The sequence below is a fragment of the Varanus komodoensis genome, unplaced genomic scaffold (genome assembly GCF_004798865.1).
Source record: "Varanus komodoensis strain SLA01 unplaced genomic scaffold, ASM479886v1 scaffold86, whole genome shotgun sequence".
Classification (NCBI taxonomy): domain Eukaryota; kingdom Metazoa; phylum Chordata; class Lepidosauria; order Squamata; family Varanidae; genus Varanus; species Varanus komodoensis.
This window is the reverse complement of record NW_025336554.1, coordinates 84,044-100,078: the sequence shown is the minus strand read 5'-3', so window position 1 is coordinate 100,078 and position 16,035 is coordinate 84,044. Positions and strand designations below refer to the sequence as shown.

Sequence of the window (16,035 nt, the reverse complement as noted above, 5' to 3'; positions counted from 1 at the left end):
ATGGTGGCTGGATCTACGTTGTTGGCAGCATGTGCAAAAACATTACAAAACATGGAAGTCACACACACACACACCCTGCTCTTACACCCTCCACCCACCATAAATAGTGGGAGAATTTTATTATTATTATTATTATTATTATTATTATTATTATTATAACATTTCTATGCCGCCCCTTGCCGAAACCTCGGGGCGGCTTACAACATGATAAAATACATTGAAATACAATAGTACATAATAAATTACCATTAAATATAACAATACAAAAAATACATTGATTTACAAATACAAAATTAAAATTATCAGTATAAAATAAAAATATAGGAGGAGAAAGAGAAGGAAGAAGAAGTTGCCCAGGCCAGATCATATGTTTTAACAATTGAAATGATGTTTAAATAAAAAGGTCTTTACCTGGCGCCGAAAAACCAGTAACGACGGTGCCAGGCGGACCTCTTTGGGGAGTGAATTCCATAGGTTGGGCCCCTGGATAATATGTTAGAAGTGGCCCCTTGCATACCTATCCCCACCCCAAGCACACACCAAAAATTACCTCCTGAGAAACATTTGCTTTGTTCTTTCTATGCCAAGTTTGTCAACAGTGCTTGGAGATATCTTCGGTATTTGGAAGAATATGTGAGAGCCTTCCCTAGTCTGTTTCCTTCCATATGTTTTGGACTCTGATGCCCTGGCCATGCTGACTGGGGCTGAAGGGAGTTGTCCAAACTCTCAGGCTGGGGAAAGCTGACCTAAAATACACTGGATAATACTCCTTATCTAATAGGAACATCTCAAATATATGAAACAATAGGTATTTCTGAGGCGTGTGTGAGAAAGAGGGAGAGCCAAGAGAGAACCAATGAGACTGGGTTCAAATGCCACAATAACCCACTCACAGGGGTTGAATGTGAGCTATCATTGAACAGTGAGTTGTTGAACTATATGTTATTCTGTTGTCAGAACTCTTTCAACATAACGAACTATGGTGATCAACTCCCAGTTGATAACCCAACAACAAACCATGGTTTCTTCTTGGGTTGTCCATGGTTAACAAGTCATGGCTTCTTAGCACAGCTCAGTTCAGGCAACATGATACCAGTTCAGGCAACCCCTTCTGCCATTGTTGGCTGATGGCCCAGCTATGCCTCTAAACAGAAAAAACTTGTTTTCAGGAATCTATGCTCTGAAAGTCTCCAAGTTAGATCACTGCAATGCACTCTGGATGGGGCTACCCACAGAGACTATGGCTTGAACAAAATGTTGCAGCTAGACTAAGAACTGGGACCAGAAACTCTGAACATATAACACTAATTTTGGTTTGCTATCATTGGCTGCTACCTATAAAACCTTATACAGTTGTGTAAATCTCTTAGTGTAAATCTACCCAGATGCTACACTCAATATCTAAGACTTTCTTCCAAGTGCCATCTACAAGAAGGCCTTCTTTTTGCCCCCGCATATCATGGAAGTATCTCTCCACTGATTCTGCTTTGCCTTTGACACCAGACTGTTCTTTGTGCTGAAGCATATAATGGGACTTCATTGCTCTTACTGGTATATGAGGCAGAGGGTTTATGCCAGCTGTTTTTAACAGATCCAATAGTATTAACTAACTCTAGTTGCTTATATTGTTTCAATTCAGTTTTTAAACTTTTGTAATGAAATGTTACAGTGTTTTTATTACATTTTATTTTCATACTGCATTTTATCATATCTATGAATTGTAAATTGCCTGAAAATGGTTGGCTATCAGACAGTATAGAAATGAAATAAATGATAATGATGATGCCCCGCTTGTCAACACACACTCAACTCATATTCAACTCTTGTGTTTGGAGTTAATGCGTTGTCTGAACCCAACCACTGGGGGAGGGAGGAGCAGTCACAAGATAAAGGAAGGCAACAGAGCACCCAGAAACTCAAACAGGGGCCTTACAACTGGAAACCAAAGGTCCATTGCAAGGAAACAGAGCACTAACTTCGGAGTACTAAACAAACAGAGACTGAAGAGAAAGTCAGGGAAGCATATTTTGTCTCCAGGTGCTGAATTTTCAACCTGTTCTTATGGCAAAATGAAGAACAAAATTCTCAGGAGGAAGGGGCAGGATTAGGCTCAGACAACCAGCATGAAACAGTGCACCTTCTCCAAGTAAATTCCTTGGCCCCTTCCGGTGGTTTGGTGACCCAGACCAAGTGCATCTTGCTCTAAACTGCTGTGCATCTTCCCAAGCAGCGTGAAGGAAGCAAGGTGGCCACATGTCCTATATTTTGTCCCCTTTGCTGTTCAACATATACATGAAACCGCTGGGAGAGGTCATCAGGAGGTGTGGGCTGCGGAACCATCAGTACGCTGATGATACCCAGCTCTACCTCTCGTTTTCCACCAATCCAGGTGAGGCAGTGGCTGTGCTGAACCGGTGCCTGGCTGAGGTAATGGGCTGGATGAGGGCCAATAAACTGAAGCTCAATCCAGACAAGACGGAGGTCCTGTTGGTTGGTGGATCGGGCTTCGGAGAGGGTGAATTGAACCTTGTCCTGAATGGGGTTGCACTCCCTCTTAGGGACAAGGTCCGCAGCTTGGGAGTGCTCCTCGACCCAGAGCTTTCACTGGAAGCTCAGGTAACAGCAGTGGCGAGGAGTGCTTTCCTCCAGCTTCGGCTAATTCATCAGCTGCGCCCCTATCTGGAGAATGACTGCCTTGCGACAGTGACACATGCGTTGGTGACTTCCCGTTTGGACTTCTGCAACGCGCTCTACGTGGGGCTACCCTTGAAGACGGTCCGGATACTTCAATTGGTCCAAAATAGAGCTGCCAGGCTGCTGACGGGGACTGGACGTTATGTTCACATGACTCCAGTTCTCCGTCAGCTTCACTGGCTTCCCATTGAAGTCCGGGCCCAATTCAAGGTGTTGGTTATGACCTATAAAGCCCTAAACGGCTTGGGTCCTGGTTACCTGAAGGAGCGCTTACATCCTTATATGCCCAGCCGCCCCCTGAGATCGGCGGGAGAGGCCCTTCTCCGGGAGCCCTCCATGGAAGAAGTTAGGAGGGTGGTTACTCGGAGGAGGGCTTTCTCAGCGGTGGCGCCTAAGTTATGGAATGCGCTCCCCAGAGAGGTCCGCCTGGCGCCGTCGTTATTTGTTTTTCGGCGCCAGGCAAAGACCTTTTTATTTAAGCAGTATTTTAAATGTTAATATTATTGAATTTTATTTGGCCAGGGCGGCTTGTTTTATAGTGTATATTTGTATTTTATTGTATATATTTTAAAATGTTATTTTAAATTTTTTGTTGTAAGCCGCCCCGAGGCTTCGGCGAATGGGGCGGCATAAAAATGTTTTAATAAATAAATAAATAAATAAATAAATAAATATATATTACATGGGACAGTCTTCTATTTGATGGATTGTCCAGTGCAAGCCCAGTTGTAAGATAAAGAACCAAACCATAAGAAGCAGACAAGAAGCACTCAAAGTTGCCCATTAATGGTTTGCATCTGGACAGCAGGCAGAGCAGGAAAATGAATCTCCTGGTCACCCTTCTTTCTATTGTGCAATGCATTGTATTTCTGCTTGAGTCATTGTTTCTCTAACTTACTCAGAACAAGAACTAGGGTGTATGTGCAGATCCAATAGCTCAAACACTCAATCTCTTCCCCAGTTTACATAATAGGGAAGAACAAGTCAGAAAATATAACATCCATATAAGGGAGCACATTATCCAGAATGAAACTGTTAAACTATTAGAAGATAAGCTAGAACAAAATTACCATTTTAATAATTGCATGGCTAACTAGGGTGTACAGGGAGTTGTAGGACCTTTTTCCAATCTTGGTTCTAGACCCAGGAGGTCTGTGTTCCAGTTCCGGATTAGCCGTGGATCCAACTGGGTGACTTTGGGACTCACAGACTACTTCACAGGGTTGTTGTTATAGGAAAAAGATTGAGAGCAGGAGGAGAATGATGTAAACCACTGTGAGTGCTTTAAAAAAAAAAAAGGAAAAAAGCAGGATATACATATAACAAATAAATAAATAAATAACTTGGATTGCCCCTTGCGTTTTCTAATTATGCAATCATACACTGCCTTCTTAGAATTAAGCCCCAACCTCAGCTAAGCATGGATATGACTCTAGCCTAAATATTTCTATTTTTTCAGTCAATCCAGGACAAGTCAAAGTTCAACACTGGGAATCCAAAATAATGATGACAAGGTAGGGTGGGCCTATGCCATTAAACAGGGGTGGGGAAGATCTTTCAGTCTGAGTCAGTCTGAATTCAATTTGGGGGAAGCTCTGAGGGGCTGTCCTCTAGTGATATGCAGGGCCAAAGGCAAAGAGGGTGGGGCCAAAGATGAAAGAAGTGGTACCAAACATACCAAGATGCCATCATGTTACTTACCCCCAGCAACTAAGCCTTAGGAGTGGCGTTGCCACCTTCCGCACTGCAGATGATAGAGCACCCAGAGAAAAACCTCTGATAATTATCACAGTGTACAGGTAGACATGTCCAGGGGCCCACAGTCCTTCCTCTGATGGGCTGATTTTTAGAATACATTATGTCTTCTCTGCAAAATGGCCAAGTTTTTTCCTAAAGTTTCAGTTCAGTGCAATACTATAGTATGTTCCTAATCAGGGCATGTCACATTGAATTCAGTAGGGCTTACTTCAAGATAAATGGGATTCAGCCTCAAACAATAACCAAAAGAGAAGGAAGGAAGGAAGGAAGGAAGGAAGGAAGGAAGGAAGGAAGGAAGGAAATGTAGCCCATAAACCCAGCAATCTAAAAGCACATTTAAAACAGTAAAATAATTATTGGAGTGACCGCTTTATCAGAGCATTAATATAATCCTGCATTTATCAGAATAAATTATTAATAAATTGCAATCACATTAATAAACAATAACAAGAATTGAGTCACCACCAATTTTGATAGCAATTAATTTTGTTAACGCTTCCTATAAAAATGGGAAGAAATAGAGGAACTTCTAACTGCAGGAAGCACAAAGAATGACTATGGAAGAGGCATCCTTGGAATAGAGAAGCAGCTTGACCATGGCGATTTAGAAGGAAAGATTCTACAAGTTGGTCTGCATTGCATGAAGAACGGAGTAAGATACAGGGAAATAGAGACATCTGGAAGGAAGAAGGCAGAAATGTCAAGCCCCATTTACCCAACAGGTTTCGTAACATTCCCAGCAGGCAAACGCCCAGATTTGGCAGTATTCCCAGTGCGAATACTCCCTCCCGGGATTCATATATAAGCACCCAATGTTCATACTGCCTGGATGGCAAGGTGTACTCCTGGATGCTGAATATTTTGGAAGAGTGCCTGCAAGAAAAAGAAGACAAAACAAGAAGTATCAATATGGGACAAGGACCAGGGGGAATAAGGAGATTAATGGGATTGGCTTTACTGATGTTTCTACAGGGGATGATGGGTAAGTGATATGTTTGCTGTATGACCATATATTCCCCACCAGTAGGGGACATGTCTGAGACAGCATCTCCGCACAGCATGTGGTGTGTCTGGAGAATGAATTGCCTGTGGCACTTATCGAAGGTCTGAATACCACTTGGCATGCCATTCTTCTGGAGTCTGCCATCTGGAAAGGGGGAGCTTTGGGAAAAAAAAGGCTCCCCAACGTAGGACCTGCTTGGTCACTGGATGATGGAACGGTTGGTTCCCACTAACTGTTTACTGACTCTTCCATTGTTTTGATTCTTTCTCTCCCTTTGAGCTTTCCTAAAGCATGAAACTATAAATCAAGTAAAGCTTTACTTGACCCAAACTTTCTAGAGCAAAGCAAACCAAGGATCCTTTTCAAGATCAGATGGACTGGATCAAAGATCTGTTTACAAGAATTTTGAAGTTAAGATCCAGTTTGCCTAACTACAGCTGCTAGACAGTCAGTTCAATGTGTGAAAAACAGACTTTGCAAGACTTGAATGGCTTTATACATTCAGTAAAATTTGATGTCTTGAATCTCACTTTCTTGATGGATCAAATATCAGGTGGGCTTTCTTTCCAGACTAAGCAGGAGGCAACCTTACTGAAGTATCCATGTCTTTATCTTTAGAGTCCTTTTATGTATATTGTTCTAATTAGCATGATAATTAAATGTCTGTTTAGCCTTTCTTTGATTATTTTCACCATGAGCTCTATAACATGGATTGGAAGATCAGTATGATGGCCCAAACTTTTAATATTTCACTGATTACTTATACACATTCCCAGAAGCAAGAAAGGCATTTCTTAGAGCAACTGTGATGGCGTCTCCCAACTTGGGTTAATTCCAACTTAAAGCAGCATTTTTAGTCCATGCAGGGATTAATGTACAGCTTTTGGACCCAATTATTATATTTAATATAACCCTATTACAAGTAGTTTCAAAAAAATCTTGTGAGGAGCATTTAGGTGGACCAACAAGACCAGCACAATCTCACTCCAGAGTAGAGGATGAGGGATCATTTATGCTTGAGAGAAACCAGCTCAGATAGAACTTTGGAGGTTCATACAAATCCATTTCAGGATGTTCCACATTCTGATCTCTGAGGTCAGAGACAGAGCACCAACCTAGGAACAACTGAACAGGTGCTTCTCTGGGATCAGAGAAGAAACCTTGCAGAGGGGCTCAAGAGGCTGGGAAGCAGGACTGGAGGCACGGATCCATTCTCATAGCTCAGAACTCTGCCTCTACCACCTTAAGCTTGGGTGGCCACTTACGCATTGCTGGAAAAGAGGAAATGAATCACCAGAGAGGAGAGCAAAAGAAGACACCAGTTTGCATAACCTCCACATAGGCTAATTGTGATACACATTTGAAAAAGGTAACTAATTCAAGTAGAAGTACAAGAGACTGACCAGGTAGCCTGTGCACCTGCTCAGTTGGCTGCCCAGCTGCTAATGCTTGATGGGCACCTTCAAAGCCCTGGAGTGCTTTGTCTTCCAATGGCTCATTATATTTAAAGATAAGACACCTAATACAGAACCATACTTTATATCATAGAAATTTTGGCTAGGGATTTGAATGAAGCCTCACTTCATTCCTGTGGATGTAGTTCAGGCCTGAGTGTCACTGCATTGCTAGGGCCAGGAGAAACAGCTGAAAAGTTGTGATTAGTGCACTCAAATGCAAAGGAGGGTAGGGCTTCTGCACCTTTAATAGTTGCATGACAACTATTGAAATACCCTTCATCTATGTAAGTATTAAAGGTACAGAAGTCCCATCCACTTTTTGCATCTGGCCATCCTCGATGAAGCAATGAAACAAGCAATGACTTTGGAAGTAGAAGTAAAAGGTGATGGAAGAATGGTATGAATCCTATATAGCAGGGGTGTCAAACTCGCGGCCCGCGGGCCAATTGCAGGGACTGGGAGGGCACGGGGGAGGGGCCCTGTGGCCTTCAAAGCACTGGCAGCACCCGGGCCGGCCACGGGATGAGCAGCCCACCACCACCGCGGGGGTGGAATACTTGATGCGGCCCAGCCTCACCCAGACTCTACTTCCAGCGGCCCCCAGGTAAGTTGAGTTTGAGACCCCTGCTATACAGCCACATCCTGAGTACTTGGAGTCCCATGCAAGATGATCACAAGTTAGCCCAAGGCTATGGCAGCCCAGTTTCCACTTTGAGGTCACTCTGGATTCCTGATTCAATTATCTTTGCACTGCTTCTGTAACTGATCTTCTTCCTTTCATTTTAGATTCCAAACTGAGTGACGCTACCAAAGGTAAGCTCATTTCTTATATTTGCTTTTATCTAAGCTCAAGGCTGTGGCCTATTCAGCAGATACTTTAATTTTAGAATACCCACATTTAAGGGATGCTATAGAGAAGCACTCACCTGGGCACTGAGCTCTGTGTGGAATGGTGATTTGGAAATATGCAATGGGAATAGCAATAGTTATTTTACATTAACAAATAAAATTGAAAACAGAATCCCACATTTTTATTCTATATAATATAATATCAAACTCTTTTTCTGAACGCCAGTCCTCATGTAGGCAAAATGCCATGATCCATACACAAAAGTAAGGCAAGTGTGGAGAAAACCCAGATTGAAATCAACAAAATATTGGGAGGGGATAAAAGGGGAAAAAACCCCAAATAATTGAGTACTAATTATGCTGAGTGGCTTTAGAAAATGGAATGTAGGGAGAGTGTTGGGAACCAGGAGAATCAAATTGGAGCATCTTGGGAAAATGCAAGGTTGACTGTCTGTTCCCTTGAACAGGAGTGTTCCACACGTCAACATTTTGTTCCAGGTTGCTTGCACACTTTAAAACAATGGGAAACATGAGAAAAGCTTGAGTGGATTAAACCAAAGTCTCAGCTAGCATCACACTAGCCCATTAGATGCTTCTAAGAATGTGAAGCCCTTTCTTGCATTTTGTCCCCAGCAGATAGTGGTTGTGGTAAACTGCTTGCAAACACAGAATTTCCACTGAACTATCCTAGTTAATACTTGTCCTCATGATATTCTCCTCTTCAGTATGTGGAAAGCAGGGTTTTATGAACCGGATCGTAGGGGGGGAGAACTCCCAGGATGGTGAATGGCCCTGGCAAGTCAGCATCAAGATGAATGGGAAGCACCACTGTGGAGGGTCCCTCATTGGAGATCAGTGGCTTATCACAGCCTCACACTGCTTCAAACAGTAAGTATGGACTTGGCACCTCGTGGGGTCGGGGCCAAGGAGAGACCTGGTAAGGCACCTCCTTGTCCTGTCTCTCTTTGTGTTTCCAGGTTCTGCACACCATCCAATTTCACAGTTCTGCTTGGAGCACTGAAACTCTCAGATCCAGGTCCTCATTCCATCACAGTTGATGTAAAGAAGATCATCCTCAACCCTACCTATGATGGGGATGTGAGGAGTGGAGACATTGCCCTGGTTCAGCTGGAGCAGCCAGTGAAATTCTCCCATCAGATCATCCCCATCTGCGTCCCTGATGCAAATGTCACCTTTGCCCCAGGACACAAGTGCTGGGTCACTGGTTGGGGGGATGTCCAAGCCAGAGGTAAGTGCAGAAAGAGAAACTAATTTTATGGCAGGAAAGGAGTAGAAACCTAGACTTCTTTCAGATTAACAGCCATTCTCTTTTTCTGGGGAACCCTGGGAGTTATTACTCTGACTGTGAGAATGGGAGCTAAGACTCTTTTACAGTGAATGACATCAATGGATTCTAGCTCCCAAGATTCTTTAGAAAAAACTTGACAGTTATCTAGAATCATAATAGAGGATGGATGTCTGTCAAGCAGCACCATTGTACCAAGACTGTGTAACTTGGACATCCAAAACTTGACAGCATGCTCAGAGGATCATACAGGCGAGCAACTTGAGCTGACGTTGTTGCTGTTAATGCTAATGCATTATCCTAATTAATGCAAACGTGCCTGTGTGTTTGAAGCCTGCAGTACCAACCTCAGTGGTGAGGTGGCAGACTGTTTGTTTATTTATTAAATTTAGATCCTGCCTTTTCTTTTTCTTAAAGAACTTAAAAACAACCCTGTGAAGTAAGCTGGGCTGAGAGTCTGTGACTGGCCCAAAGCCACCCAGTTGCCTTCATAGCCAAGTGGGGACTAGAACCCAGATCACCCGAGTCCCAGACTGCATTCTTCACCACTACACCACACTTCCCTTACCAGAACTGAGCTTTGCAGCTGATATGGTTTGAAGCCAGAAGGGAATGTTTCCTCAAGGAAAGAGAGTGGACAGAGCCCTCCTTCAGCTAGCTGTGGAGTGCAGCAGGATATGGGCTGTGTCTAAAAATGGCAGAAATTGCAACTTCACTGAGATGGGATGGGGACAGTGCGTCCAACTCTGACAGTGGTGATCTTTGCTTCAAGGCTTTATTCTTCCAACCTGCGTGGAGTGGCGCCAATTTGTTAGTCGTGACATAAAGCAAAGATATGATTGTAGCATACACGTGCCCTTAGGCAGCAAGAGGCTATGGCTATGCACAGTTGCATGCATAAGCTGTCTCTGGTATTTCCAGTTAATCCCTAACAAAACCAGTTTAAAGATTTTAGTTAGGAGATGGACTGGAGCAGATTCTCCATACCATTAACAGTTACATGATGACAGGCAGAAAACAGGCAAGTGAAGAAAAGCAGCTGTGACTACATCTACAGGACAGGAAATGCTCTACTTGCTGAATTGCAGCTTGTTATTACAGCTGTTAAAGGCTGTAAGTTGTGTGATTAAAATAAAGTTGGCACACTCCATGGAGTGATGTTCAGGATGGGATGGAGGAAGCAATAAAAAAAGTAAGTGAGGTCTAATCTATAGGGGGCTGAACACATTTCAGAGAACACATTTTGGAGTCCTGAACCTGAGGCACTAAAGATAAAACATGACAAAGGGAAAACATAATGCAAACAGTGATCTAATTGCAATTATTACAATAAAATGCAAAATTGGGCTGAATATAAATGCATGGAGGGGTAGCTTGAGAAATTGGCATCACTGGGCACTTACCAAGGCCATCACCCCAGCAGGGGGTCCATTGCTGAGTACTGAATCCCCCTGGCATCTTGACATTATCTCTTGCTCTCCCCTGCTCTGGCTCTCTGGACCAAAAGGAGAGCACTAGCAAACATCAGAAGCAAGCAAAAAGAACAGCAGCTGTTCCTGCCTCTCAGCCATGTGCCCTTTCCACTCTGAATAAGATGAGGAATTGAGCCCAGTGAAAAAGCAAAATCATGCGAGGGATCATATGAAGAAGGGGAGAGAACTGTTGAAGATGCGTTTCACAAAGTCCTCCGAAAACTAGAATCCAGAATATCCCTTCAGTTTATCCTGGATCCATGCAGCACAGAGCTTTAATAATCAAACACAACACCTCTTCTTCGGAAACTAACTTGGGGCTCTGGGTTAACTCTGGGTTAAATCTGTTCCATTCGACCACCACTGTTCCATTTGTAATGGGATTGATTACAGTGGAATAGAAATTTACTTAATCCTCAGATCTGTGTGAAATCTGATGAACAGCTAAATTCTAAATAGCTTCTTAGGCACAGGGTAGGATTGGATGAGTTCATGTAAGCATCTAAGATCAAATCCCTTAAGAAACACTAGTCTCTTACAGAAATACAGAGGAATAAAAATCTTCCCTCTTGGTTTCCATTGGTTGATTATGAATGTCTCCTCACATCCCTTGAAATTAAATCTAACTTGGTTCTCTTTGCAGATCGGTACCATACCTCTAATGTACTAAAAAAGCTGGAAGTTCCCATAATAAGCACAAATACCTGCAATGCCCTCTACCGTCAGAACTCTGGACATCCAAAGGACAGGAGGGACATTAAGAAGGACATGATCTGTGCTGGCTTTGCTGCTGGGCGAGGGGACGCCTGCCAGGTGAACTCCAACTCTGCTTTAGTCAGTCAGAAAGTGACAGGACTCTGATGCTCTAACTAGAAGGCAGTGCTCTGCAGGGGAGCGGCAGGTCGGGGGGAGGGGTCCTGTTTTTATGACACTCGTTAGCCACTTGTGTTAGAAAGGCACTGGACACTCATGATGGAAGCCAAGCTGGGTAGGAGTCGGGTGAGATTTATTGATCTCATTCATGTGTGTTTAAACACTGCTGGGCACCAGGAGAGGGAGCAGTGCCCTCTCCACCTCCATGTTCTCGTGCCTTGCATTTCGCTGGACAGCCTCTTTTGCATGTCCAGCAAAAGTGTGGCAGAGGGCAGGTGACTGAGGAAACCACAGGATAATGCAAATCCAAGCCTCCCAACCTCCTCCCCTCCCTGCCAACCAAAATGCCCCCTTTTCCACCTCCCTAGCACTGAGCTTCTGACCTCACAGAGGCTGGTTGTTTCCACACCAGCTATGAAAGGGTGGAGATGGGAGTTCGCTCAGACATCATTCCTGGCCACCTACACACACACACGCACACACACACGCACCCTGAATCTCTCCATCCCTGGTGCTGGGAATCTGAAGCATCTGACGGCCCCTCAGGTTCTTCCCAGGGATTCAGGATTGTTCCCTCACTCTATGCATTTCAGCCATCCAATAACTGGAGATCTCTGAATGGCAGCATCATGCCCAGAACCTTCTGGCAGTGGCCAGGCTCCAATGCAAATCATGATACCTTCCAGAGCCTTTTACAGAGGACAGCCCTGTATCTGCAGGGGTGTTAGAGGACTGCCCCCTCCTTGAAGACATGCTTTATTTGAAGGACTGTCCAGTCTAAGTTCCTTTTTCAGATAAAAGCATGATAAGCAAGGAGAGCACCCAGTGGCCTTGAAGTTGCCTGTCATCAGCACGTAGCACCCAGACAACCGACTGCACAACCAGGCACATAGCATGGTTTTTAGGCAGCCTCTCCCAACTCCCTAGTGTACGTCCCATAACCTGCTTGACTTTTCTCTCTCCAGGGTGATTCAGGAGGCCCACTGGCCTGCCAGGTGAAAGACACCTGGCTCCTTGCAGGTGTGGTGAGCTGGGGAGATGGATGTGCACAGAAGAACCGTCCCGGTGTTTATGCCCGTGTCACATCATACCAGACATGGATCCACAGTATGATACCAGAGCTGGCTTTCACAAGCACAAACACCAAAAGCCATGGACCAACAGTGAACAACAAAAGTACCATCAACAGTACATCAACTGGCCATTTTAGCCTCCTTTCCATCTTCATAGCTGGTGCTATTTTGCTGCTATTTTCTGAGTAAATTTTCCAGGGAAGGCAGGCTGTTCTGCATGGGAAAAGCTTGGAACTAATCCTGTACACTCAGCTTGAAAGGGGACAGGGTTCATTTGAATTGCCAGTGAAGCAATGAAGAAGTCTTTCCATTCTGGTACAGTTCAGTTAAGGAGCTAAAGCCTGCTTTCTTTGGTCCTGATTCTCAGAGATGTATGAATATCCAGAAATTGAGGGGATATCCCCATTACGTCATTTCTTTGCTTTTCATGGAATCAGCCCTCCACTCCATGGGCAGATTTTGTTTAAAGAGATTATGCAGAAGAACACACAAATGGAATTAGTTTCCCAGCCCTACTGAAGATGGTTGCTGGGACCTTCTGCCTGCAAAACACATGCCTGTCACTCCCAGAGGTTCAATCACTTTAGCTGCAAAATGAGCAGACCCAAATCAACCAGGGGGTCTTGCCCTTGAATGAAGAAGATGCAATGGATGAATCTTTACCCATCGTTGATTTTGGCCTGTCATGCAGCTGCCAAAGGAACAGATTGTCTACCCACATTAAGGTGGTGATATGTTGGACCAAGCATTGGTAACCTGGTTCCCGCAAATGTTTTGGACTACACTGCTTATGTGAACTGGGTCTATGAGAATAGTGGGACCTTTGATGACCTGCCAGTGCTCTGGAGCTTCCAAAAGAAACCAGGAGAGTGACTCATCTGAAGATCATCTTCCTGGATTTCCTTCAAGGAAGAAGCCCCAATTCACCTCAACAAGGTGGATATCTCTATTCAAAGTGGGATTTAGGGCCAAAGATGTCACAAGATCAATGAGCTTCTAAGGACGTTTGTTTTAATTAAAGACAAAAGCAGAGATCTTCAAGAGGGAAGCAATTAATCAAATCAAAGCCATGGGGCTGGCATACATGTATGTCTTCCCCTGTGGGGCAGAAAGCAGTGTAACATGGGAGTGCTGATCATGGGAAGTATCCAGATTTAGTCATCCTAAATCATACATGTCATACAAAATTGAAGGAGCACCATTGAATTAAATGAGACCTAAAGTAGAATGACTAAGCTAGATCCCATTGATCTCAATTGGTATACGTGTCAGTAAATCTGGATCTAGCTCCAGGTAATGGTGCAGGGCAAAAGCTAACCCCAGCCCTCATCAGGGCTTATTTATTAGCCTGAATAAAAGATAATTAAAACTGGTGGAGTCAGGGCCATGCCCATAAGTCTTCCCCCCACCATCTCCAGCTTTTAGTTAAGGCTTCCTGTTAAGTCCTGGTGAGGCACCAGAAATGCACGGATGCTTCCATATACTTTTTAGCCCAGCCCACACTTACATAGAATTTTCCTCCCCATGCCCACCCAATCAGATTTAAGGAGGCATGCATTTGTCAAAACTCTGAAAAGTAGTGTGGATGATGCCTCCTAGACAATCCAGTCTTTGACATAACATCTAACTGGTCCACAGTGACTTAAAAATGGCGTAGTCAGACCTCTTGAGTACTGTTTCCTCTTCTGGCAAGTGTGTTCCTGGAGTGAGAGGCTGGAACCTAGAAGATGCAGGCTCTTTGCTTGCTACAGAAGCACAATCTGGGGGGACAGAGTCTGGGTGACTGAAGGAAAAGGATCAAGATTCCTGAATTCTCTTTCTTGCTTTTTGAAGCATTGCATATGCTATAGTCTAATGTCCTCCATCCACTACCTCTGCTATCCCCAAAGTGAAATTTCTGATGCCACAAATATTCTTGCCAGGTTTAGTTCATGATGACTTTGAGGTTTGCTGAGCCGCGAGCATGAGGCCGCATGTATGTATTTAATATGATCTTATTTATTGTTCGTAATGCATATGACAGACTTTTGTAACCTGCATGCAAATCCTTAGCAAAGCCCCAAGTTTTTGCAAGAGTGTGTGTATTTGTGTGTGTGTGTGTGTGTGTGTGTGTGTGTGTGTAAGCCACAGAGCCACATTTGGTATGGGGCTCCCACACAGTGTTGTCTACCTCTTCCCTTCCCTCACAATAAACTCCTTGAACCCTGACATCTGGGATGAAGCAAGATTTTTCTCTGCTCTGAGATGACACTTATCTGAGGTGGTAGGAATGCGAGCAATGTCACTGCTCTAGACTTTGTGAAACAATAACTTCCAAGTGGGAGGAAATAAAATCAGTCTTGTGACACTTTTTAAAGAAATAATATATGATCTTCTTTATTGAGTTTGAATGCAGAGAGAGATGACCCAACTTCACCCTGTCACAGTCATCACCCTGTCACAGACTTGATTTCCCAGCTCCACCCACTCCTTTCTTTAAGCTATTTAGTCAGGTCAACGCATTCTTCAATCACAACTGCCAAGCTAACTTGCCTGAATCTCTTAGAAGTATGACAGGAGTCTCTTGAGTTAAACTGGTTCAACAGGGACAAAATAAACACCTTTCTGTTATGTTTCCTATGAAACCCGCCCCATCTGAAGCTGTGATTGGCCTCAAAGAGTGGGATTCCGGTAATGCATTGTTTCTCCCACGGTTTTTCTTTCTCTCCTCAGGAAACCATGAACATTTTAGTTCTCTGAGGGCCAAATTAAACATTACACAGAATATGTGTAAATAGTCCTCTTCATATTTTCTTTATTATTATTATTGCTACTAATTTAATGAAAAGAAGCTTCAAAGGCTGCAACTGAGAATAGAAGGGGAGTTGCTGTTTCCCTTTCTTTCATAACATCTTTTCACTCAAAAAGAAAAGTTTCTCCAGTCCAGTTTCCCACCATCAGGGATTTCTGGGGAGATAAAAAGCTTTTCTACAGCATGTTAATTGTTGTATCCAGTTTAGGATACCTCACAGATTTAAGCTCTACAAAACAAGTTTTACCTTTCCTGCTTTTCTTTTCTGCACTGTGCAACAGCAGAATAATACTCATACAAAAGTAGTTCCTTCACTTTCAGAAATAATAGCCCATTATCCCTAGTCTGAAAAAACTTGGGAAAGTGTTCCTTTAAAAAAGAGAAGCAAAACTGAAGGCTTACAGCAGCATCCAAACGACTCTTGAGCAACTGTTCTGACTCATGAGCACCCAATAAAGGCCTCATTATAGCATGCCTGAATTTTCCCTATGGGGGAAGAAAAGCTACTTCTGAGTTAACAAGAGGCAGGCAGGGAAAAGGTAAAGTAGGTGCTTCACACCCACCCCACCCCACCCCACCCCATCCCACCCCACCCCACTTCCCATATTTTCTATTCAGACTGGAGGCATTTTATATGTCCTTCACATTTAAAAGCAAAGAAGTGGGAGGCTGCTTATGGGTCTCTTGCATACTGGCTTGCTTGGCTCTAGGAGGGTTATCAGGTGGCACTAAGAAACAATTCTCTTAGCATCCCCATCA

The 16,035-nt window shown here is 43.7% G+C and overlaps 1 protein-coding gene across 1 annotated transcript in view; it reads left to right on the top strand.

Annotated features, from left to right (window-relative positions):
* Positions 1 to 5,301: 5,301 nt before the first annotated feature.
* The window catches only part of LOC123016548 (serine protease 27-like), a 15,117-nt gene continuing 4,383 nt past the window's right edge, over positions 5,302 to 16,035 (top strand). Inside the window, exons 1-6 of the mRNA XM_044417061.1 lie at positions 5,302 to 5,434; positions 7,699 to 7,725; positions 8,487 to 8,649; positions 8,739 to 9,010; positions 11,183 to 11,352; positions 12,378 to 12,670. Coding sequence (XP_044272996.1) covers positions 5,302 to 5,434; positions 7,699 to 7,725; positions 8,487 to 8,649; positions 8,739 to 9,010; positions 11,183 to 11,352; positions 12,378 to 12,670 — 1,058 coding nt within the window. The remainder of the gene's footprint in view (positions 5,435 to 7,698; positions 7,726 to 8,486; positions 8,650 to 8,738; positions 9,011 to 11,182; positions 11,353 to 12,377; positions 12,671 to 16,035) is intronic.